General features: G+C 50.7%; 1 protein-coding gene across 6 annotated transcripts in view; it reads right to left on the bottom strand.

The window, feature by feature from the left end:
- Positions 1-6,943: 6,943 nt before the first annotated feature.
- MAP7D1 (MAP7 domain containing 1) overlaps positions 6,944-24,055 on the bottom strand; it is a 35,816-nt gene continuing 18,704 nt past the window's right edge. The window contains exons 6-18 of one of the 6 annotated variants that reach the window (XM_043574486.1): positions 23,583-23,693; positions 22,308-22,430; positions 22,045-22,211; positions 21,800-21,942; positions 20,928-21,256; positions 20,469-20,646; positions 20,243-20,381; positions 19,997-20,101; positions 19,671-19,724; positions 19,452-19,494; positions 19,259-19,349; positions 18,944-19,137; positions 18,177-18,775 (exon numbers count right to left, since the gene is read on the bottom strand). In XM_043574486.1, the coding sequence (XP_043430421.1) occupies positions 18,765-18,775; positions 18,944-19,137; positions 19,259-19,349; positions 19,452-19,494; positions 19,671-19,724; positions 19,997-20,101; positions 20,243-20,381; positions 20,469-20,646; positions 20,928-21,256; positions 21,800-21,942; positions 22,045-22,211; positions 22,308-22,430; positions 23,583-23,693 (1,688 nt within the window). In that variant the 3' untranslated portion in view covers positions 18,177-18,764. Of the gene's footprint in view, positions 6,956-18,176; positions 18,776-18,943; positions 19,138-19,258; positions 19,350-19,451; positions 19,495-19,670; positions 19,725-19,977; positions 20,102-20,242; positions 20,382-20,468; positions 20,647-20,927; positions 21,257-21,799; positions 22,431-23,582; positions 23,694-24,055 lie in introns of those variants that run through there. The other 5 variants (XM_043574488.1, XM_043574484.1, XM_043574483.1 and 2 more) reach the window with 5 other exon arrangements.

Below are 24,055 nucleotides of genomic sequence, written 5' to 3'. Positions count from 1 at the left end.
ATCAATCCCTGCGTCAGGCTCTGTGCTGACTGCTCTGAGCTTGGAGCCTGCTTCAGATTCCGTGTCTCCTTCTCTCTCTGCCCCTCCCTCCACTGACACTCTCAAAAATAAATAAACATAAAAAAATTTTTTTAAAGAACTCGTCAATAGACTATAAGTTGTAATGAAATTTAATTTGTTTTTCTTTTTTTTTATTTTTTTTTAACGTTTATTTATTTTTGAGACAGAGAGAGACAGAGCATGAACAGGGGAGGGGCAGAGGCAGAGGCAGTTTCAGACACAGAATCTGAAACAGGCTCCAGGCTCTGAGCGGTCAGCACAGAGCCCGACGCGGGGCTCGAACTCACGGACCGTGAGATCATGACCTGAGCCGAAGTCGGACGCTTAACCCACCCACCAAGCCACCCAGGCGCCCCAATTTGTTTTTCTTTTGCCTTTGCTTCCTACATCATATTCCAGTTGGAACTGGCTATACCAGTTGAGCCTTTGAATTTAGCCATCTCTGAAGTTAGCGCCTCTGGACTTTTCCATGCACGAACCAAAACATGAATTGGTTTGAGTTGGGTTCTAAACTGGAGTCATGACTAACAGAGAGAAGCTGTTGGAGCTTTCTATTGTATACAAGAGGCTCTCAGGGCAAGGAGGAAGCTGGGAAGGGAAAACAGAAGAAACTGAGACCAGCACCAGTGTGTGACCCTCTAAGCTTGAAGGGCCGCCTGTGGAAAAGAGAAACAGTTATCTTTGCTACTGTTCAGACCAGCCAAAGAAGCTTCACCTCCATCTCTGCAGAAGAACCAAACCAAACACTCTGGTCAGGGGAACAGTTGCTTGTTTTCCTGTTGATCATTGGCAAAAGGAAACCCTTCATGGCTGAGCTTAAGCAGATGGTTAGTCCTTAGCCATTTGGCTAGGATCTACCGTCAGGGAATATTCTAGTCCAGTGTTTCCCAAACTTGTCTGCACATTGGAATCTTCTCAGGATATTTTAAAACTTCCAACACCCAGACCACATCCCAGGCCAAGCAAACACAATCTTTGGAGGTGGGACACAGGCATCATGAGTTTTGAAGTTTCCACAGGTGGTTCCAACGTGCAGACAAGTTTGAGAACCACCAACAAAGGCCCCCATCCTCCTGTTTCCAAGGCTGACTCTTCTATAAATCAGAGGTTCTCCACCTAGTTGACATTAAATCAACTAGGGATTTTTATTTTATTTTTTTAATGTACAAGTCTAGGCTGCATCTCCCGGAAATTCTGATTCAGTTGGTATAGGGGTGGGGCCTTCATACCTGCTGCTACAGATTGAATGTGCCCCCTCCATTCATATGTTGAAACCTAATCCCCAAGGTGCTAGTATCTGGAAGTGAGGCCTTTGGGAGGTGATTAGGTCATGGTGGTTGGAGCCTTCATAAATCTCCCTTATAAGAGAGACTGCAGAGAGCTTCTCCTTACCGTTCCCCTTCTCAATCACTTGCTCCTCCCCGAGGAGAAGGAATATTTTGTGGGATGGTTGAGACTGAGAGAAGCTTCGACAGGCAAATAAGACCTGGGCTCCCCTCCCTTTTCAGACCCTCCTATTTCTGTCCTTTACGTGGTGAATACAGGCCAGCGCTTGAATCAGATTTCTAGAGGCAGGTCTGCAGATCCACCTCTCTGATCCCACTCTCAGTGTTAATTAGCCCAAGGACTGGGTAGGTATGTCTGTCCTGCTGGCCCAGACTCCCCCTTGGGTGGTTCTTCCTGAGGTCCAGACGTGGGAGGGGAAAGTATTTGAGCTTATGTCCAAATATGAGCAACTAGCAATAAAGCTCATTTGGCTCTCCATCCTACTGTCTCAACTGGCCTACGTGGACACCACTAGGTTGGTTTGAACTTGGTGGAGGGGTTGTAAATATCACTCTCAAACCCCAACACTACCATTTGTACCAGCTTCCATTCATTCATTCTTCTGACCAAACTGGACTATATATTGCATCCTGTGTCCTCTGTGTTCCCCTGGCACAGAGATTGCCACAGCAGTTCTCAATATAAATAAAATTAAGTCTTGACTGAATTCCTGCCCCATTTATGAGATAGGAAGGTATACAAAATATGCAGATGAGATACAGTATAAGCCTTGCCCCAGGGGTCTTCAGTTTCACCAACGGCCTTGGAGAGGCAGGGAAGGTTTCCCAAAGAGGAGACATTTGCACTGTCAGTGCAGAGCCTGATTCGGGGCTCAAACTCACAAAATGGGAGACCACGACCTGAGCCAAAACCAAGAGTTGGATGCTTAATGGACTGAGCCACCCAGCGCCCAGGCACTCAGTTGTTAATCTGACTTCATCCTGCGTTGATAGGGAGCCATCAGAGGATGTTATGTGAGCTTGGAAGCCCATGTCAACTTTGAGTGGTTGCTGGGGCAGCCCGGAGGGGAGACTCTTACCCTCACAGTGTCTGTGTTTAATTCCCTCCAGGCAGGTCAGGAGGTCTCTCTTGAAGTCTAGCTAGAATCTCTTCTTTTGTATCATCAACTCTTCCTTTTGCTTCCTTCAGTGCCTCAGCTGGTTGTTGCCAGCACAGTGGTCTGACTACAAGGCAGAGGTTGTAATTTGCATTTTGGTCGCCTCGTGGTGGGTAGGTTTCCTCCTTTTTGCCTGGAGGGTGGGGACTGAGGCTGTTAAGGCCAAAAGCCGAGGTTGCCAGGCACCACAAGACATCCCTCAGCCAGGGCTTTTGTTTACCGAGGCCGGGCTCTAGGAGACATGGGACTGGGTTATTCCAGAGTGCAGGGCTCCCAGGCTTGGGAGGGGGGAAGTGGCCCATCAGAGGAGGAGGGGAGAGGCTTCCCAAGCCTGAGAAAGTGAACAGGGGTCTGGGTGTCTTTGCTGAAGCTGTGATCCTTCCTTGAATAATAGCAACGTTGCAGCACTCCTGCTCAGATCTCCCAGGACCTCTGATGGGCCTGCAGAGCTACTGTTTCCGGGGAAGGATGGGTGTGCATGTGTGTGCTGAGTGTGGTGGTTTGGGAATCAGAGCCAAAGACCACTGTGGCAAAGCCAAGCAGATTCATGAGGATAGAGCAAAGTTAATTGCTAATCAGAGTCCTCTCCTGAACGTTCTAGACTGGACACACCCTCAGGAATAGTGCTTAGGGATGGGGACATTATCAAAAATTAAATTATATAACCTTGCAGTTAAAGAAAGTGTATTTGAGGGGTGCCTGGGTGGCTCAGTCAGTTAAGCGTCCGACTTCAGCTCAGGTCATGATCTCACAGTCCATGAGTTCGAGCCCCGCGTCCGGCTCTGTGCTGACAGCTCAGAGCCTGGAGCTGCTTCGGATTCTGTGTCTCCCTCTCTGTCTGCCCCTCCCCTGCTCACACTCTCTCTCTCTCTCAAAAATAAATAAACATTAAAAAAATTTTTTTAAGTCTATTTGAGGCACCTGGGTGGTTTAGTCGGTTAAGCGTCCGACTCCTGGTTTCTGCTCAAGTCATGATCTCACAATTCATGAGCTGGAGTCCTGAGACAGGCTCTGTGCTGGCAGTGTGGACCCTCTCTCTCCCTCTCTCTCTGCACCTCCCCAGCTCATGCTCACTCTCTCTCTCTCTCTCAAAATAAATAAATAAAACTTTAAGAAATTAAAAAAAAAAGTGTATTCAAAGGTAATAACATTCGAAGTGCATCACTTCCTAATCATTTCACTGCATTCTGCTATCATCTGTGCTCCTGGGCTATTCACATCTGTAGGGTGGAAACGTGGCACGATGGTGCACATCTACACAACACTTCCGGTGACATCATGTTGGCAACTAGAAATCTGCTGTGGTGGCACTATTTATACCACGAAAATAGGCAAATGTTACAAATTAAGTCTCTTCCTAACGCCACCCCCCCCCCCAAGCTGTTTGTAGACATTTACCGGCACACCACTGGGTAGAGGATTCCCCAAATATTACTGTGATTGAATTTCCCGCCAGCCTGGCTGAGGGGTGGGGGTGGGGCAGGGGGTTAGAGCAGATAATGTGATATAGAGAAATAAATAAAGGTGACATATCTTACATCTGAGCATTGCGGGTAACATGCATACTTGCTACAAGTGCCTAGTCCAGATGTACTTGGGGGCTCACGTCTCCCTCCTCCTACCAAGACAAGGGTGCACACCCACTCAAAGCACCCTCTTGCACACCCAAGGCACACCTGTGGTACCTTCTGGATGGAATAGGACCAGGAATGCCATGAGGGCAGGGACTCTGTTCACTACTGCTTTAAATTTTTTTTTTGACATTTATTCATTTTGGAGAGACAGAAACAGACCATGAGCAGGGAGAGGGGCAGAAAGAGGAGACAGAATCCAAAGCAGGCTCCAAACTCTGAGCTGTCAGCACAGAGCCCGACGTGGGGCTTGAACTCACGAGCCGTGAAATCACGACCTGAGCTCAAGTCGGACACTATACCGGACTGAGCCACCCAGCCGCCCCAAATTCATTGCTGCTTTGGTCTCAGTTTCTCTGGCTTCCGAGGCAGGCAGTTGAAGCCATGCTGGGGGGGAAGGGGGCAGCACAAGGGCTGATGGGAGAACCAGCCAGAAACCAGGAGTTGGTTCTTCTCCAGCACATGGTTATCTAGTTGGGAACAGGGAAGATTGTTAGCCAGGGGCATTTCCTCCCCAGGGAACATTTGTTTTGTTTTGTTTTGTTTTAAGGTTTGATTCAAATTCCAGTTAACATACAGTGTAATATTAGTTTCAGGTGTACAATATAGTGATTCATCCCTTCCCCAGGGAACATTTGGCAAGATCTGGAGACATTTTTGGTGGTCACAACCTGGGGGGAAGGGTGTACTAGCATCTGGCGGGCTGAGGGACTTAGCAGCAGCTAACTATCCTACAATACACATGACAGCCTCCTCCCACCGACTATCAGAGAACTGTCCTGCCCCAAACATCAACAGGACTGAGGTTGAGAAACCTAGGGATAGAGGACACAGAGGCGAGACACTCAGACCTGGCAGGGTTTAGGAAGAGACAGAGAGAAGGTCTGTCAATGCGTCCCTCCACCACCAATTTCTCTATGTAGAGTTGAGTCTCTCACTCTGTGTCTCGCCCTGCTTCTCTGGTCTGTCTCTGGTGTCCGCCCTGTTTATCTCTTCTTATCTCATGGCCACTCTTTCTCATCTCAGTTGTGCCATCTGCTCTGCTGGATCCCCGTGTTCTGAGACGTGAGACAAGCCTCTGGCATTCCTACTCCCTCGGCCCACACTAATCACTCCAGCTGCCTTGGCCTGGGAGCTGAGCCAGGAGGCTGGCAAAGAGGGAGGGTGGACAGACAGGGGAGCCTAAAAGTTCCCACTCTCCCTACCGCCCATCCTGTTTTTGCTCCTCGGGCCCCTCTGTGTCTCTGAGAGATCTGGAGCTCCAGCCTGCTCTCACCCTCGGGCCTGGGACCTAAGTCAGTCTGCCCAAGTGGCCTTGCCCTGTCCACTGATCCCTTTTTCCCTACCCCACCCCCAGCTCCTTAAATTTCCCGTCTAGCCTGGTCCAGCAGCTGTTACAAAACAGCTGGGGGCTGGGCAGCTCCTCATCCCCAGCCCCACCCTAGACAGTAAGGGACACCAGGCTCACAACTGCTGCTGAGCTGAAGTTCCCTTTGCCCAGTGACCAAGAACTCCTGGCCTTCTCCCTGGTCCTGGTTTCCAAGACCCAGAGTCCAGCACTCAGAGCCAGGACATGATACCCTGTGCTTGAAACCCAGTGCCCAGTATCCAGGCTCAATTACCAGTGCCCATCACCAGGACCAGTCCTCAGGGCCTGTCCAGAACTGCCTGACCTGCTTTCTCCACTCACCTCACTCGGCAGACACCAGGTATGCTGGGGTCTGCTGTGTGCTGGGCCAGTGGAGCCAGGGGCAGCATTGTGTGAGGCCAGAGACCCTGCAGAAAAGTCTGGTGGCAATTTTTAAAACAGATTTGAGGGGCACCTAGGTGGCTCAGTCGATTAAGCATCTGACTTTGGCTCAGGTCATGATCTCACAGTTCGTGGGTTTGAGCCCCACATCAGGCTCTGTGCTGACAGCTCAGAGCCTGGAGCCTGCTTCAGATTCTGTCTCCCTCTCTCTGCCCCTCATCTGCTCGTTCTCTGTCTCTTTCCCTCTATGTCTCTTTCTCTCAAAAATAAATAAACGTTTTAAAATTTTTTTTAATAAATAAGTAAACAAATTTGAATGGCTTTTAAGTAAAAATCATTCAGATGAGGATTTAAAATAAAAATTGGCAGAAGGACCAGTAGTATGGGCTGAGGGAGAAGAAAGGCCAGGGTATAGGGTTGCCAGATAAAATCCAGGAAAATTTAAATTTCAGGGAACAATAAAAACTTTTTAAATGTATGTCCCATGTCATATTTAGAATATACTTATACTGAAAAATTACCCATTGTTTGTCTGAAATTCTACTTTAACAGGGGTCCTGTATTTTGATTTGTTCACTCCAGCAATCCCACCAAGGGCTAGGCCTCTCCTGTAGCCCTCATCCAGATTATCTTTCAGCAGCTTTAGGTGGGGACACAGGGAGGGTTTCTATCACTACTCACTTTCAGGTAGAAGAAACTATAGGGGATCCTATTTTTTATTATTTTTACTTTTATATATCATCTCATCTACTTTAAGGGGTCAACATTGGTTTATAATACAAAAAAGTCAAATGTTATAGACATCATGTCTTGAGTAGATGTTCAGTCTTTTTTTTTTTTTTTTTTTTGATGTTCAGTCTTTAAAATGACTTTCTGATGGGCACCTGGGTGGCTCAGTCGGTTGAGCATCCTACTCTTGATTTCAGCTCAGGTCATGATCCCAGGGTCATGGGATCGAGCCCTGCATTGGACTCCGCACTGAGTGTGGAGCCTGCTTGGGATCCTCTCTCTCTCTCTCTCTCTCTCTCTGTCTGTCTTGCTCTGCCCCTCTACCCTACTCACTCTCTCCCTCTCTCTAACATAAAAAAAAAAAAAATTAAAATGATTTTTTGACCAAGTAGTACACTCACATGCTTCAAATTTTCCACAGGCACAAAGAACATGCAGTGAAATGTCTCTTCCGCCCGTGCCCCTTGGCCATCCAGTTCCCTTCCTCAGTTTCCCTCCAGAGACATCTTATGGCCACAGCCTCATAACTTCCTGCCTCCAGTCTTGTCCACCTGCCTCCATCCTGTGGTTGGCTGGTATTTTCACCTCCAATTATGTTACCTCCCAACTTAAAACCCTTCCGTGAGTTTTCCATGCAATAAGAGAAAGAAGAAACGTCCCAGCTAATCAGAATACAAGGCACTCAGTGCCTGATTCCTGTCCAGCTTCTGGGACACTTGGCAACATTCTTTCCTGTCTCACGCTGCACCAGTGTGAAACACGACCTGCCTATTAGTCTCCCTCTCTCACTCCCCCAACTGTTCTGGCCTGCACACTCTGGCTCATGTTTCTCTCTGTCAGACATTTATTGTACACAGACAGCATCTAGTGTGTGCCAGGCACCAGGGCCTAGGAAGGACAGAACTGAAATGTTCCTGCTCTTGTGACTCAGGTTCTGGCAGAGGAGCATTTAATAGACAAACAGTTGGGGTGCCTGGCTGGCTCAGTTGGTGAAGCATGTGATATTTGACCTCGGGTTGTGAGTTCAAGCCCCCTATTGGGTGTAGAGATTACTTAAAAATAAAATCTTAGTGACGCCTGGGTGGTGCAGTCGGTTAAGCGTCTGTCTTCAGCCAGGTCACGATCTCGCAGTCCGTGAGTTCGAGCCCCGCGTCAGGCTCTGGGCTGATGGCTCAGAGCCTGGAGCCTGTTTCCAATTCTGTGTCTCCCTCTCTCTCTGCCCCTCCCCCGTTCATGCTCTGTCTCTCTCTGTCCCAAAAATAAATAAACGTTAAAAGGGTAGATAGCATAAATACGAATCATTGGTAGATACTGTCCACATACCCTTCTTTAAAATAAATAAATAAATAAATAAATAAATAAATAAATAAAATCTTAAAAAAAAAAAAAATAGGGGCACCTGGGTGGCTCAGTCAGTTAAATGTCTGACTTTGGCTCAGGTCATGATCTCACAGTTTGTGAGTTCGAGCCCCGTGTCAAGCTCTCTGTTGCCAGCACAGAGCCTGCTTTGGATCCTCTGTCTCCCTCTCTCTCTGCCCCTCCACTGCTCTCTCTCTCTCTCTCTCTCTCTCTCAAAAATAAACATTGGGGCACCTGGGTGGCTCAGTCGGTTAAGCGTCCAACTTCGGCTCAGGTCATGATCTCGCAGTCTGTGAGCTCAAGCCCCATGTTGGACTCTGTGCTGACAGCTCACAGCCTGGAACCGGCTTCGGATTCTGTGTCTCCCTCTCTCTCTTCCCCTCCCCTGCTCACGCTTCATCTCTCCCTCCCTCTCTCTCTCTCTCTCTCTCAAAAATAAATAAACATTAAAAAATAAAATAAAATAAACATTAAAAAATAGACAAATAGTTACAATAAAGCATTTGTTGTGCTAGGGTAGGTACAGAGCTCTGGGGTCAAAGGAGGCCTCCTGGGAAAAGTGGTATCTTTTTTTTTTTAATTAATTTATTTATTTTGAAAGAGAGAAAGATCAAGCACACCAGCAAGAACAGGGAGGGGCAGAAAGAGGAGAGAGAGAATCCCAAGCACTGACAGTGCAGAGTTGGACATGGGGCTTGTACTCATGAACTGCGAGATCATGACCTAAGCCAAAATCAAGAGTCAGTTGCTTAACCGACTGAGCCACCCAGGAGCCTCAAAAAAGTGATATTTAAGAGTTCAACGGGGGCACCTGGGTGGCTCAGTGGGTTGAGCCTCTGACTCTTGATTTTGGATCAGGTCATGATCCCAGGGTTGTGGGATCCAGCCCCCGCATCGATCGCACTCTGCACTGAGCATGGAGCCTACTCAGGATTCTCTCTTTCTCTCTCTCTCTCTCTCTCTCTCTCTCTCTCTCTCTCTCAAATAAATAAAATGAAAAATGAAAAAAAGAGAGTTGGACAATCATCAGCCAACCTTGATGGGGGGAGACTGGCAGTGGGCAGGGGAGAGTATCCCAGGCCAAAGAAACAGTTCATGCAAAGGCCAAGAAGAATCACAAAAGCGAGGTAATGGGAACACAGAGAAGAGAGGAAGAATGTGAGGGCCCCAGGGTGACAAACCCCAAGGATGCCACTCTACACAGCTGTGCATCTTATCCTGAGGGCAAGGAGGCCTGGGAGGGCTTGAAGCACGGAAGTGTGGGGGTGGATTTATGGCTGCTGGGCAGAGACTAGACTGGAGGAGAAGCCTTGCTATCCTCTCCAGGATGGCCTGGACTAGTGTGAGGGCACTGGTGGCAGAGTCAGACATATTTAGAGGTGAGGCGGTGTGAGGAGTGACTTCTGAGGCATCTTCTGGTTTTGCGGACTGTTGGATCCTGGGGATGTTCTCTAGGATAGGGTTTCTGAGTTCCCTTTTGGACTTGTTGAATTGGTGGTCCTTGCAAAACGCCCAAGCCAGGATGGCCAGCAGACAGATATACAGGCTGTCAACCTCGGGAAAGAAGTCTGGACTGGAGGTTGGTGTTTGGGAGCCATCGGCATAAAGATAACAATAAAAATTCTATCTTCATTGAGACTTCATTGAGTACTTAGCAAGTGTCAGACACTTTTCTAAGTTCTTTACACGCACTAACTTATTGATTCCTCCCAACAACCTCGTGAGATACGTGTCTTCACTCTTGTCATTTTATAGATGAGGGGAGAAGAGTTAGGTACTATAACCAAGGTCGCACAACTACTAAATAACAGAGGGAGGTTCAAACCCCAGCAATCCAGTCAGAATCCATGATTTTCACCACACCATACAGCCTCTCACCTAGACAGTTGCTTGAGCCCCAGAAGTGGGTCAGATCAACTTCAGGATAGGGAGTGAGAAGGGCAGTTAATCAACCCTGAGAAATATGAGCCTCTAAAGCCCAGGGGCTGAGACCTGCTCTTAAATTTTCTTTGAAATGCTTAGTGTTTTCATTTTTAAAAATGAATCGCTATACAAAATTCAACTCGAAATGAGTCAAAGGCCTGAACGTATGTATTAACACTATAAACCCTTAGAAGAAAACGCAGGGGAAAGATTTCATGACATTGGATTTGACAATTATTTCTTTGAATATGACACCAAAACACAATCAACAAAAGAAAAAATTGATAAATTAGACTCCATCAAAATCAGCAGACTGAAAAGACAAACCAAAGAATGGGAGAAAATAATTGTAAATCACATATCTGATCAGTGGGTAATATCCACACCCTATGAAGAACTCCTATAACTCAACAACAACAAAAACCCCAATTAATAAATGGGCAAAGAGGCATGCCTGGGTGACTCAGTCTATTAAGTGGCGGACTCTTGATTTCAGCTCAGGTCATGATCTCATGGTTTGTGGGATTGAGCCCTGCGTCAGGCTCTGCTTGCTTGAGAGTCTCTCCCTCCTTCTCTCTCTGCCCCCCCAATAAATAAATAAACAACAACAACAACAACAAAAATAAATGGGCAAAGAACTTGAATAGACATTTCTCCAAAGAAGATATACAAATGGCCAATAAGCACATGAAAAGATGTTGATTCTCACTAATGCAAATTGAAAGTACAATGAGATACAACCTCACACCCATTAGGATGATGTCATTAAACAAACAAAACAGAAAAGTGTTGGTGAGGAAGTGCAGAAATTGGAACCCTTGCATATTGCTGGTGGGAATATAAAGTCGTACAGGTGCTATGGCAAACAGTATGGCCATTCCTTGTAAAAATTAAACATAGAATGGCCATATGATCCAGCAATTCCATGCCTGGGTACATGCCCGAAACAACTGAAAGCAGGGACTTGAACAGCTATTTGTACACCCATGTTCATAGTGGCCTTATTCACAGTAGCCTAAGGTGGAAACAATCCAAATGTCCATCAACAAATAAATGGATGACAAAATGTAGCATGCAATGGAACATGATTCAGCCCTAAGAAGGAACGGAATTCTGACACATGTTACAACATGGGTGAACCTTGAAAACATCATGGTAAGTGAAATAAGCCAGTCACAAAAGGAGAAGTACATGATTCCACTTAGATGAGGTACCTAGAGTATTCAAATTCATAGAGGCAGAAAATAGAATGGTGGTTGCCGGGAACTGGGTGGAGAAGGAATGGGGAGTTAACTATCATCCTGTTAATGGGTACAAAACGTCAGTTTGGGAAGATGAACAGTTCTAGAGATGAATGTTAGTGATAGTTGCACAGTGAATGTACTCAATGCCATAGAACTATACACTTAAAAAATGGTAAATTTTAGGGGCGCCTGGGTGATTCAGTTGATTAAGCTTCCAGCTCTTGATTTCAGCTCAGGTCTTGATCTCAGGGCCGTGAGTTCAAGCCCTGTGTTGGGCTCTGTATTGGGCATGAAGCCTACTTAAAAAAAAAAAAAAAAAAAGTAAATGTTGTTATGTATACTTTGCCACAATAAAAAAAATTGAAGGGGCGACTGGGTGGTGCAGTCGGTTAAGCGTCTGACTTCAGCCAGGTCACGATCTCGCGGTCCGTGAGTTCGAGCCCCGTGTCAGGCTCTGAGCTGATGGCTCAGAGCCTGGAGCCTGTTTCCGATTCTGTGTCTCCCTCTCTCTCTGCCCCTCCCCCGTTCATGCTCTGTCTCTCTCTGTCCCAAAAATAAATAAAAACGTTGAGAAAAAAAAATTTTTTTAATTGAAAAAATATTAACAAAAAGGATAACTTTAACTTTTATAATATTAAGTGTGGCAAGACATTTCATGTTTGAGTAAATTTGCACTTTCCAAATAAAAATATGATACCTTACAGTTCCCACTGTTTTAATTTTAAACACAAAATTCTGTTTATTGTTGAGTTTTAATGTTACATATACAAGTTTAAGGGTGACTGGCTGGGTCACTCGGTAGAGTGTGTGACTCTTGATCTCAGGGTTGTGAATTTGAGCCCCATGTCAGGTGTAGAGATCACTCTAAAATAAAATCTTTAGGGGCACATAGGTGGCTAATCAGTTAAGCCTGCAATTCTTGATTTTGGTTCAGGTCATGATTTCGTGATCGTGGGATAAAGCCCTGCATTGGGTTCCAAGCTGAGCATGGGGCCTGCTTGGGATTCTCTCTTTCTTCCCCTCCCCCCCAAATAAATACATAAACTTTAAAAGAAAATTTAAGAAAATATTTTCAAAAAGCATATATGTATATACACACACACACACACAAGTTATTAGCGCAAGTGTTCACATAAAATGACAGAATTTAAGTAACTCAAGTCTGTTTCTTTGCCTTTACAATGATTATGTCATTGTTCTTTCTGAAACTACTGTTTCAACTCAGAAATATGTAGTGTCACAGAGTTGAAGACACCTATTGAGCCCAAAGCAAGCTTGAGCGATATCACAATGAATGTGCATTATCTGAAATCTGTGTGTGTCAAGAGGTGACAATTTAAGTGAGATTTCTCCTAATTAACTTCCAGGTAGAACACAATGTTTATTCAAAGGTAAGTAATACATTGTGCTAATCTGAAACAAGCATATATATTAATAAACTCAACAGTATCTGTAGTAACTATTTAGAACTTAAACCAATAAACTTTTTTGGGGGGAGAAGCTTTTTTTTTTTTTAGGGAGAAGCATTTTTTTTAACTGACATTGTTTAAATTTTTTTAATGTTTATTTAATTTTGAGAGAGGGAGAGAGAGGAAGACAGCATGCGCATGAGTGGGGGAGGGGCAGAGAGGGAGAAACAGAATCCGAAGCAGGCTCCATGATCTGAGCTGCCAGCACAGAGCCCGAGGCAAGGCTCCAACCCAGGGACCACAAGATCATGACCTGAGCAGAAGTCAGATACTTAACTGACTGAGTCACCCAGGCGCCCCAATATTATTCTTTTTTTTAAGTTTATTTATTGACAGAAAGAGAAAGTATGTAAGCAGGGGAGGGGCGGGGAGAGACAGAATCCCATGCAGGCTGTCATTGTCAGTGCAGCAGGGCTCGAACTCAGGAACCAACCGTGAGATCATGACCTGAGCCAAAGTCAGACGCTTAACTGACTGAGCCACTCAGGTGCCCCTAACTGACATTGTTTAATATTGCTGATGGATGGTAAAAATAAAAAGCTGACCCATTTTTAGCCATTTTTATTCTGGCTCTGAAATTCCCTATAGACAATGCATCTTTATTGATCACACCTGGGTAGGGAATCATCATTCTACACTTGGTAGGTCACCCCCAGCAACACCGGGGTCCAATTCCACCTGGCAACTGTGGACCTGAGCTGAATGCCCGGGGCGCTGCCCTTTGGAGGCATTTAGTTTTTCAGTCCTTAATTTAAAGGACCCTCCCAGGAAACTCCCCCTGACATTCTCTCCCCCTTTGAATCTGGATTATTTCTCCATTCTATTCCCACAGGACCCTGTGCTGGTTCTGTCAGTGACCTCTTACATTGTATTACATGTCCCCAATTCTAGGCTGAGCACCCTGGAAATAAGAACTGGACCCTCTGAATCAGTGAGTGCTCAAGGTTCTGGCCACATCAGGATATGTCTAACATGTCTGTCTCCAAGTTAAGTGCTTTCAGGAAGGGGCTGGTAGTACCCTGGAGGTGGTGTGGAGCTGCCCCAGGGTGTCAAGGTCCCTCAAGGTGTGGAGGGGGCCTTGCAACTAACAAAATTCTTTTATTCTATTCCTCACATCACTAACCCTAATTAGCAGGTGAGAAATGGAAGCTCACAGAGCCTGGAGAAATTGCTCACGGCTACAGAGTGACTCAGTGGCCAACTCTGGACATACACTTACTGACCTCTCAGCCAGGAACCCACCACAGCCCTGCGTCCAGTCGGGGCAGCTCCGACGTCACCCAGTTTGCCAATGTGCCCGTTTCACCGGGAGGGGGCGCCAGATGCCCGTTCCTTGGGAAGCCGGGGCGTTGGGGTGCAGGGACTGCTCCTTTGAAGGAGGCCCACCCGGACCGATGCTGTGGAACTGGGGAGTCCCGGTAAAGAAAGGGTAGTGTGTTGGGGGCAGTTTTGTAAGGGAGCAGGGGTTCAGGAGCGTTGGCGGCTGGGATGGAGGGACGCGGTGGGAAGGGCATTCGTTGCCTCCTTCTGGCTTTGCCTTGTCTGGCCCAGTTGGAGAAAGGGAGGGGTCTCCAGAGCGGAGGGCCGCTGCCTCCCCCTCTATTCTCGGGCTCGCTCAGGGCCTGGAGCAGACCGGACATTCCTAAGTCTCCGACGGGAAACCAGGAAATAGACCAGGGGGCCAGCCTCCCTGAAGCCTGGGCCCGTTCTTCTAAAGCCCGCCCTGCCCCAGGACTTGCCCGGAAGAGCCCTGAGGTGTCAGAGGCTCCAATCCCCAGGCTTCTGAACACTGCTTCGTCCCTGGAACTTCCCCTCCACACTTCCCTCCTTTCCTCCTCGCTCCTCCCCCACAGCCTGTGGGATCAGACCCATCCCCTTGAGCGCCAGACCTGTACAAGAAATGGTTATGCACTGACTTCCAGGTCAAACTCATGATCTATCCTCCTACACCTGGCTCTCTTCCTGAGTTCCCTCTCTCGATTAGTAGACCAGTATCCATCTGGTTGTTTGACCTGGAAAGCTTAGAATCATCCTTGACACTTTCTTTCACCTTCCCCATGGCCAACCCGATTTTTCTCCTCTTGTGTCTGGGTTCCCACCACTCACTGGCTAATTGCCGGTCATTTCTTATCGGAGTTTATGTTCTTCTCTGGACTCACTACTGTCTCTCTACTCCCCCTCTCCGCTCCATCCCTTCTCCAGGTGGTAGCCCTGGTAATCTTTCCAGATTGTCAATCTGATCAGGCCACCCACCTGCTGAAATCTTTCCATCGCTTCCTCTAGTGTTTTTGCAATAAAGACCAAATTCTTAGCATGGCACATAGGGTCCTGCTTGGCCTGGTCCTTCCTACCTCTCTGGCACTACCCTCCCTCTCACTCTCTTTGTTCCAACTACAAGGGCCGTGCTCGTCACAGGGCCTTTGCACATGCTGTTTCTGCTTCTGCCTGGAAACCCACCTTTCTGCCTTGTTAACTCCTACTCCTTCAGATAGAGGCTCCAGCATTGCTTTCTCAGGGACACTCTCCTTGACCTCCCTGGCCAGGTCAGATCCCCTACTGTTGACTCTCCTAGCACCACATACTTCTCCTTCACATATTTGTCATGGCTGTAATTGTTGATTTGTTTGCAATATTATGTAATTAAGGTCTGTTGTTTTCCATTAGACTCTAAATTTCATGAAGATAAAGACCGTGTCAATTTTCACTCACTGGAAGTCTCCAGCACCTATATGCCTGGGCACATACCAGGTGCTCAATGTTTCTTGAATAAATAAGCAAATTAGTGTGGCATATTTCTCCCGATCTCTATTTCCTGAGCCTAAGCCTCTATTGTCTCCTCTCTGGACCTCAGCAATCACTTCTTCAGCGGTTTCCCAGTTTACAATCAAGCCTCTACCGGTTTCCCAACCAAGAGCCAGAGTGGTCTAATAAAAATGCCAGGCTGACCATGTCACCCTTCCCACCCCATTTTACAGCCTTCCATGGCCCTCGAGATAAAATCCAAACTCCTGAACACAGCCTTACAAGGACTTGCGTGGTCTGGCTCACCTCATCCCAGACACCACCTTCTCAACAGACCTTTCTTAATTCAGCAAATATTGATTGAGTGCCTATTGTCCCAGGCCTGAGGACTTAGTGGTGAGTAAAAACAGACTCCTTCAGATCTGCTTACCATACTCCAGATACTTCTTTCCATGCAGGGCCTTTGCACATGCTTTTCCGTTTGTCTGGGAAGTGCTTCTCTCTTCTTTCCTTTCTCCACGCTGTTGACTTTGCCCAGTCAGTCAACACCTACTCCCCTACCAGATCTCAGATTAAACACCGTTTATTCAGGGATATCTTATCCAACCTTCAACCTAAGGGTTCCTCTGTTACAGGCTGTAGTTGCTCCCTCTATTCTACCTTCCTAGCACTGACTGCATTTCCTATTTTTAGATTTGTGTATTTGGTTAATACCCACCCTCCCCACCAGGAGTTTCCATGTCTGGTTTTTGCTTACTATCATATCCCTCTGGTGCTTAGCTGGTGCTCCACAATATACTGAATAAAGGAGTGAATAAAGGATTCTTCTGCAAGAGTATTCCGGGGGGGGGGGGGGCAGGGGGAGTGCGCCTGGGTGGCTCAGTTGGTTAAGTGTTTGGCTCAGGTCATGATCTCACGGTTTGTGGGCTCAAGCCCCACGTCACGCTCTGTGCTGACAGCTCAGAGCCTGGAGCCTGCTTCGGATTCTGTGTGTGCCTCTCTCTCTGCCCATCCCCTGCTTATGCTCTGTCTCTCTCTCACAAAAATAAACATTAAAAAAATAAAATAAGTAAATACCGCTTTCCTCATTAAAAAAAAAAAAAGTATTCAGAGGGTGCTGCTGCTTGGAAAATGTTGGTGCCTCTGCCCAGGTGTGAATATGAGCTGGGGCTTAGGCTGGGGGCTTGGAGAGGTATGCAAAGGATCTCTCTCCCAGGAGAGGGCCTAGAAGCTGTTAGTCCTGTCCTGGTGTCCTTGTGGTTCCTGATCCCCAATACCTGAGATGTGGCACCCCCAGCCCTCCCCATCGCTCACACCGCCCAGCAACCCTGATCCTGTGCCCCTAGTCCTCTAGGGCTGTCAGCATCCTGATCCCTCCACCTGCAACTCTTCTCCCTGTTCTTTTTCACATGGCTGGCTCCTCCTCAACCTTCAGGTCAAGTCTAAATGCTGCTCCTTTAGAAGACACCTTATCTGAGTAAATTTCCCTGGTATCACTCAGCCTTTCATCCAGTTCATTTCCTTCGTTGAAATAGAAATGCGTTTTACATTTATGGTCTGTGTCCCTAGAAGAGTTAGAAGCTTTTGATTACATCAAACAGAAAATCTGATTGTGTTGGCATAAACAATAAGTTGTCCAGTGGTAGGACTGGATTTGGGGTTGGTTAACTCAGTGGTCTTCTCAAGGACCTAGGTTCTCCCCATCTCCCTGCTCTGCCACCCTTGATGTTGGCTTTGTCCTCAGGTTGGTCAGCAGGATGGATGCGGCAACTCCAGGCATCACAGTCGGACTTCATATCATACTGAGTTTTCCCCTTGTTATGTGTCTTAGTTAACGATTACCATGTAATGAATCCTCACAAAACTGAGCAGTCTAAAATGATATTTATTATCTCACAGTTTCTACGGGTTAGAAACCCAGGAATGGCTTAGCTTGTTGGTTCTGGCAGAGGGTCTCTCATGAGGTTATTGTCAAGCTGTTGGCCAGGGCTGAAGTCATCTGAAGGTTTGACTGAGGCTGGAGAAGCTGTTGGCATGTGGCCGTTGGCAGGGGGGCTTTGGTCCCCTGGCATGCGGACCTCTCAGGCTGTTTGCACTGTAGCAGCCACTCCCTCCAGAGTGGGTCCAAGAGCAAGGGGCGACCACGACAGAAGCTGCAGTGTCTTATATGACCTAACCTCTCGTATGACACGCCATCACTTCTGCTGTATTCAGTTGGTCACCCAGCCCTGGCACAACATGGGAAGGGATTACACAGGGTATGAACACGAGGAGGTGGGGGACACTGGGAGGTCCTCATTTTTTGTCTCCAAGAAGCCCAAGAGACTTTTCTTTATATCCGCCAGCCACAATTGTGTCACATGCCCGTACCTAAACCAGTCATTCATGAGGGGTTTGGGACCACCATTTTCAGCTCATTACAATCATGATTCACGCCTGGGCCTGGGATCTATCTCTAACGAAGCACAGAGGTGGGGGGTGGGAGGATCCAGGAGGAAGATGGCCACCTGAATGAAATCATTTCTGTTCGGGCAATGGGAATGGATGTTGCATAGGCAACTCAGTGTCCGTGACACTCACCTGCTAGACTGTAAACTCCATGAGAACAGAGGCTACGTCTTTTCCTGTACTGGATCCCTAGCATGTAGTCCACTGCCTGGAACCATATGTGTTAAGTGGATGAATTCGTGACAAGATGGAGACTACAGGCAGGAGGTCTAGGACTGGTACCTAGGGGTGGATATCGCCAGGCCCTGGCTCCTAAAGTTCTGAGAATGCAGGAGGCACCTGCTCCCACCCACCGCCAGCCCCAAGGATAGACAGGACTGGCAGAATTATTCTCACTTTATTTCTGGAGAAGTTTGATCAGATGCAATAACACTGATTCCAGGCGAGGGCAGGGGGGCATGGGTACCCCTAAAGCAACCAGTATTCTGTGGCCCAAGGTGCCCCCCCCAGCCCCAGCCCTGGGTTCCCCCTCAGTTACAGTTAAATAGAGAGAGGAAGATCACCCCAGGGAGTCTTGGGAGGGTCTGCCTCCTGCACCCGCCCCCTCCACGCAGAGGAGTCTGAGCACAAGCTATTTACAGTATTCACATCCACAGTACCCCACCAAACCAAGGCAAATACTACAGGCGGCCCTTCCCCAAGGGAGGTGGCCAGAGAGGCTGTGAGTGTATGTGTGTGTATGGGAGGGGGGTGTCCGCACGTGCGAGCACACGAATGCACTGAGGGGCAGGGCCTGGCTCCAGCCAAAGAGACATCAGTCTATAAGGTGCAGATTAAAAATAACAGAGGACCCACCCCAAGGGGCCCAGGCCACTTCCGGCTTTGTTCTGTCTCTTTCTCTTCCAGACGTCCTGGTAGATGATGCAGAGGAGCCCTCATAGCTATGCCTGGATCCAAGGCGACCCCTTAAAGGACTTCTGAGGGAAAAGCAGGAGGGGAAACAGTCAAGGCAAACCAGGCCTCCTAGCCCAGATGTCTGGGGGTCTTCAGGGAGGAGCGTGAGAGGGCCTGGGGCAGAGCTGGAAGAAAGGGCAGGGCTGGGGAGTCTGACGAAGGCTGCTGGGAGAAAAGTCAGGGATCCCTACCTGTGACCTGTGGGGGCTGTACCACAGCTTTCTTGAGGAAAGCTTCTGCCTCAGCGAAGGGCAGGAGTGCCTCTGGCGTTCGGCCCAGGCTCTTGTCCCCAGAGGGCCCCTTAGGGGAGAAGCCATTCTCCTGGTGTGCAGGGAGAGGCTGCAGGCCGTTCACCAGTGATCCTGGTGACTCTTTGCTTGGCAGGCTGTGGATGCAGGGCCAACACTCAGGCACCTCCCACCCCAGGACCACTTGGGCACCCCACAGCCCCAGTGTCATCCTGCCTCCCTGCCCAGGGCCCCCAGGATCCAGATCGTAGCAGATACCTCCACTGAGGCTCCTGGGGGGCCAGCTCCTCTTTCTGCACTGCCTCCTTCTGCAGCCCTGAGGGCCGAGCCTCCCCGGCTTTCACAGGGTCTATCACAGGGAAGGAATGCCCACCGGTTAGGGGCTGGGGAGAGCAGGAAGTTTGAGGATAGGTGGCCAAGGGGACAGAGATGAGAGGAACAGGGCATTTACCTGGGCTGAAATTGTTGGCTTTTGCCTCCTTTCTGTCCAGCTTCTGCTTTGAATTGGAAGAGCAGTCAGACTCAAGGGATATCTGGCCCCAAGGGACTGAGGTGCTGAATTCGCTTGCTTTCCCGGCCCAGACCCTGAGGGCGCCCCACCCCCAACCTCTTTTCCTAAACCCACCGCCCTCCTCCCCCGCTGCCAGCACTGCCTTTGGGGAATCCTGACCTTGGTTTCAGCAGCTTCTGACTTCCGAGTCCTCTTCATGATCTCCTCCAGACGCTGTTGGGACGCCCCACATCAGTTAGACCCAAGTGCTGCCCTATTCCTAAACCTCCCACCAGCCGGCCCCTCGTCCTGTCAGGGCCCTTCCAGCTCATACCAGTCCTTTCCAGGCAAGGAACCAGAACTCACCCCACCTGCTTCTTGGTCTACCCTTTACGAGCCCAAGGCAGGGCCCACTCCCCCAGCCTCCACTATCCCAGTAACTGAAGCCAGAACCCAGCACAGAGCATGGCCCCGCCCACATAAGCACACAGCACGGCTCTGCAGACCTTTTTGCGCTCTTGCCGCTCCTGCTCCTCCCGCTGGAAGTGCTTTTCCCGCTCCAGACGCTGCCGCTCCGCTTCTTCCCGGGACCGAGCTTCAGCCTCTTCTTTCTGCCCAAGGTTCCCGCGAGCTTTAAGCAGCTGGACTCCAGCCTTCTCTCCGGGCCAGCCCCCCAGCCCGCCACCAGGAGGCGCCCACACCCAGCCCCGCACCGCCCGCCCGCCCGCCTGCCTGCCGGCCCGCGGGGGCACCTGCTTCTGCAGCCGCTCCTGCTCCTCCTGCTCTGCTTGCGCCTTCTCTCGGGCCTCCTGCTCCTCCCGCCTCCGGGCCTCCGCCTCCCTCTCGGCCCGAGCCTCGGCCTCCCGCGCCAGCTGCTCTTCTCGCATGCGCCTGAGGGACAGAGGAAACTCGGGTTCCGTCCTGCGCTTCTTTCACAGCCTCCATAAGGGCCCCTTCAGTCCCCATGGGTTGACTCACTTGTCCCTTTCTGCTTGCAGCCTCCGCTCCTGTTCCTCGCGCTCCCGCTGCTCCCGTGCTTGGCGCCGCTTCTCAGCCAGGAGTCGAGTGGCCTCTTCTCGGTCTGTGGTGCCCGCCATTGGTTTGCTAGGGGTCGCTGGTGGAGCAGGGGCTGGGGGTGAGGTCAGGACAGCAGTATCTGGAGTGGGATCCAGGACCAGGAGTCAGCACATACCAGCTCAGGCACCTCCATCACCACTGCATGCCCCTGCTTCCTGGACCTCAGGGAGACCCACCCACCCAACTTCTGCCATCAACTCAGAGTGGTGTGGTTCTCCTCTCTGGCCTGTGTTCTGGGCCTAGACCTGCTGAGGGCAAGAGCCTCCTCTGCCTGTCTGCCAACACCCAGTCCCCAGGCACCCCTGGACCCATATCTCTGACCACCTCGGCCTCACAAAGTTGGCTTCGCTGGCAACCCACCTGCAGGGATGTCGGCTGTGGGCTGCTCCTTCTGGGGCTGGGCTGGGATGGGGGAGGGCACAGGTGAGGGAGCTGGTGAGGCAGGGGCTGCTGGCTCCTTCTCGTCACCGGTCTTGCCCTTGTTCTGGTTCTTGTCCACAGGTCCTGCCGAACTGAGGCTCTCCTTTGCCTCGTCCTTCCTCCGAACCCGCCCCTTGGGTGATGCAGTGGTGCCCCGAGGGGACGGTGGTTTGGGGGGCAGAGCGTGGCCTGGCCCTGGGCTGGGGCAGGGGGAGGCAGGCCTGTGCCAGGATGTGGAGGGAGAGGATGGCCGAGCCTTGCCTTTGGGACTGAGAGAAAAGGAAAAGTTAGGCCCTGAGCACAGCAGCCACACACTTACACACCCTCTGAGCATGTCATTTCCTCAGGGAAGTATGCCCCTCTCCCCACAGGGCTGGCTCAGCCCTGCCCACCTTATATGCTCTCACAGAACCAGATTATTTCCTTTTAGAGCATATCCCAGTTCGTGATCACATCCTCATTTGTGAGTCTTTGATTACTGTCTGTCTCACCAATAGCCAGTAAGATTGAAAAGAGCAAGAACCAGCCCTGGTTTGGCTCATCAATGTGTCTTCAGCCCTCAGAACAGTACCTGGCTGGTCCAATTCATTCATTCAGCAGGTATTTGTTGACTGCTTACCAAATGCCAGGCACTGTTCTAGGTGCTACTGTACTTCAGTCATCCAAACACTCGTACAAAACAGAATAAATCTGCCCTCAAAGAGCTTTCATTTTCACTTTAGGAGTGGGTGCCCAACAAATATTTGTGAATGGATGGATGGATGGATGGATGGATGGCCTGGTGATGTGCAAGCACCACTGTGCGCGCCCACCTGAGCTCGGCGTTGCCGGCAGAGAGGCGCGGGCGCGGAGACGCAGGCAGTGACTGGCGCTTCTTGAGGCTGCGCTCCCGGGCCAGGGCACTCTTCTCCTTCTCATTTTCCCGCTCCTTGTCCTTCTTCTCCTTTTTCTGCACCTGATAAGGAGGGGGAAGGAGAGCGGGGAGCAGAAGTTGATGGCGCCGCGCTCCCCCGGCCTGGCCGGCTCCCTGCCCCACCCCTGCGTGCCGCCCACTCACCGGCGAGGCTTCAGGCCGGCGGCGGACCTGGGCCGGGCTGCCCCCGGCGCTGGGCTTGCGGCGCTCCCCGCGCTCCCCAGCTGGGGCGCAGCGGTGCACGCTTCGGGGGGCGCTGCTCGGCGGCGTGAGGGGGCTGGCGGAGGCCGAGCGCGGGCACACGGGCACGGCTGCAGAGGGATGAGTGCGGTCGGGGCGCGGCCCACGAGCGAATCTGGCCCCTGTCCCGCCCCTCGTGGGGGCTCTCCCAGGGCCGCTGCCCCTACCCTGATCCCGGCCGTTGCGGGGCAGTGTGACCGCACTGCGACTCCGTGCCAGGAAGGAGAGGGTGGGTGTCATCAGACGGTCCACGATGCTGCTCTCCCACGCGCTGAGCTGCAGGCTGCGATCTAGAGGGAGAATGCCAGAAGCGGGTTACCGCTGGGGGTCGCAGCAGGGAGGCAGAAGCGCAGGGAACTGTCAGGTGCCATCCCCCTGCTAAGCCCAGAGAGGCTTCCCCAGGACCCTCACCCCAGTCCGGTGGAGACACATTTGTCTGCCCTGGGGCCTGACCTTCACTGCAGACCCAGGCAACAAGATGCTTCCCAGGGCAATGCCCTGCATGGCTTGAGGGCCCCCTCTACCACTTTCCCTAGGTGACAGACCCTGCCCACTCCTGCGTCCCACTGTAGCACCCTGCACCTCCTGTTATCAGAGGGCTGGCTGGGGTTGCATGGCTCCATGGATGGGGGACAGTGAGGGTCCTTGTGCTCCTGACTGAGGGGTGTCCCATGCCAGAGAGAGACTGCTAGGGGGCTTGGCTGGCCTGGGCCACCCTGCTCTGTCCCCTCAGCTGCTGGGTTATTTTTAAGCCTCAGTCAGGTGGAGTTGGTACAGCAGCTGATTTGGTTGCTAGGCAACAGAACAACCAAATAAAAGCTGGAGAAACTTATAAATAACTCCTACCATGGCCCCTTCACATATGAGCACCAGGGCATGGTAGGAACACAGGGGCCATGCCACCCTAGTTGCCCACAACTCTGGAGCCAGCTGAGGCCATGGCTAGGGCTCTGAAGGCAGAGAGGGCGGGGTCATTTGGGCCCCCCAGGGTAGAGCCAGAATAAGGGGCCCGCTCTGCACACACAGCACCCAGGCTAGTCTGGTACTTGGGGGCAAGGCCACCTGCCTAAGGCGGGCCTAGGCCAGCTGGCTGTGGTTGGAGATGAGGCTGCCTGCCCATTCCCACTCTCCACCCCTACCCCCAACACCACCCCCACCCCCACCTCCACCTGCTCTTGAGGCCCCAGCCAGGCCTGCTGTCTGCTGGGACACTGCTCTTTGTCTCTGTTCTCCTCCCCTGCAGGGCACATCTCTGTCCTCAGGGTCCAGACCCATACACCCGGCTCTCCTGAGGGGTGCAGAGCCCTGGGTGGGGTAGAATGGGGATGGAGACCTGGAGTATGTGAGGGCTCCTGGGATCTGGGGTTCTTGCTGAGCTCTGGAAGAGGCTTGGTGGGGGCTACAAGGGGCTCTGGAGGGAGGAGGGCTGGGCCTTCTCTTACTTCTACTGGGGGAGTTCCAGAGCGTGGCAGAGGACTTTGAGAGCCGCTTGTTGATTATAGAGTCCACGTGTTTAGGCAGGTTTACTGCCGACACGGAGCACCTGCTCCCACCTGGAGGGGAAAAGACACGGCATTAGGGCCGGGCCGGACAGGAGCCAGGGGGGGCACTGAGGCCTTCCATGCAGGATGCTCCGCGGGCAGGGTGGGAGAGGGAAGAGTGGGCAGGCTAGGAAGGGGAGGAGAAGGCGGACTTGGCTCTGGGAGGAGGGGATGGGGGATAGGTGACCAGAGACAACCTGGATTGGGGGAGCCAATGGAGAAGGAACAGAGGAAGGGGACGGAGCAGAACGAGAGAAACTATAGCCTTCCTGGCCAGGAAGCCATTCCCTGGGGCTGGGCGCTGCAACCCCTCCCCCACAGCCACCCGGTGTCGGCGCTTGCTGGCACTGCCCTGCCAAGGCGCTATGGCTACC

The sequence above is a fragment of the Prionailurus bengalensis genome, chromosome C1, assembly GCF_016509475.1.
Source record: "Prionailurus bengalensis isolate Pbe53 chromosome C1, Fcat_Pben_1.1_paternal_pri, whole genome shotgun sequence".
NCBI classification, from domain to species: domain Eukaryota; kingdom Metazoa; phylum Chordata; class Mammalia; order Carnivora; family Felidae; genus Prionailurus; species Prionailurus bengalensis.
Note: the sequence above shows the minus strand (reverse complement) of the source record. Positions and strands in the feature narration are given on the sequence as shown.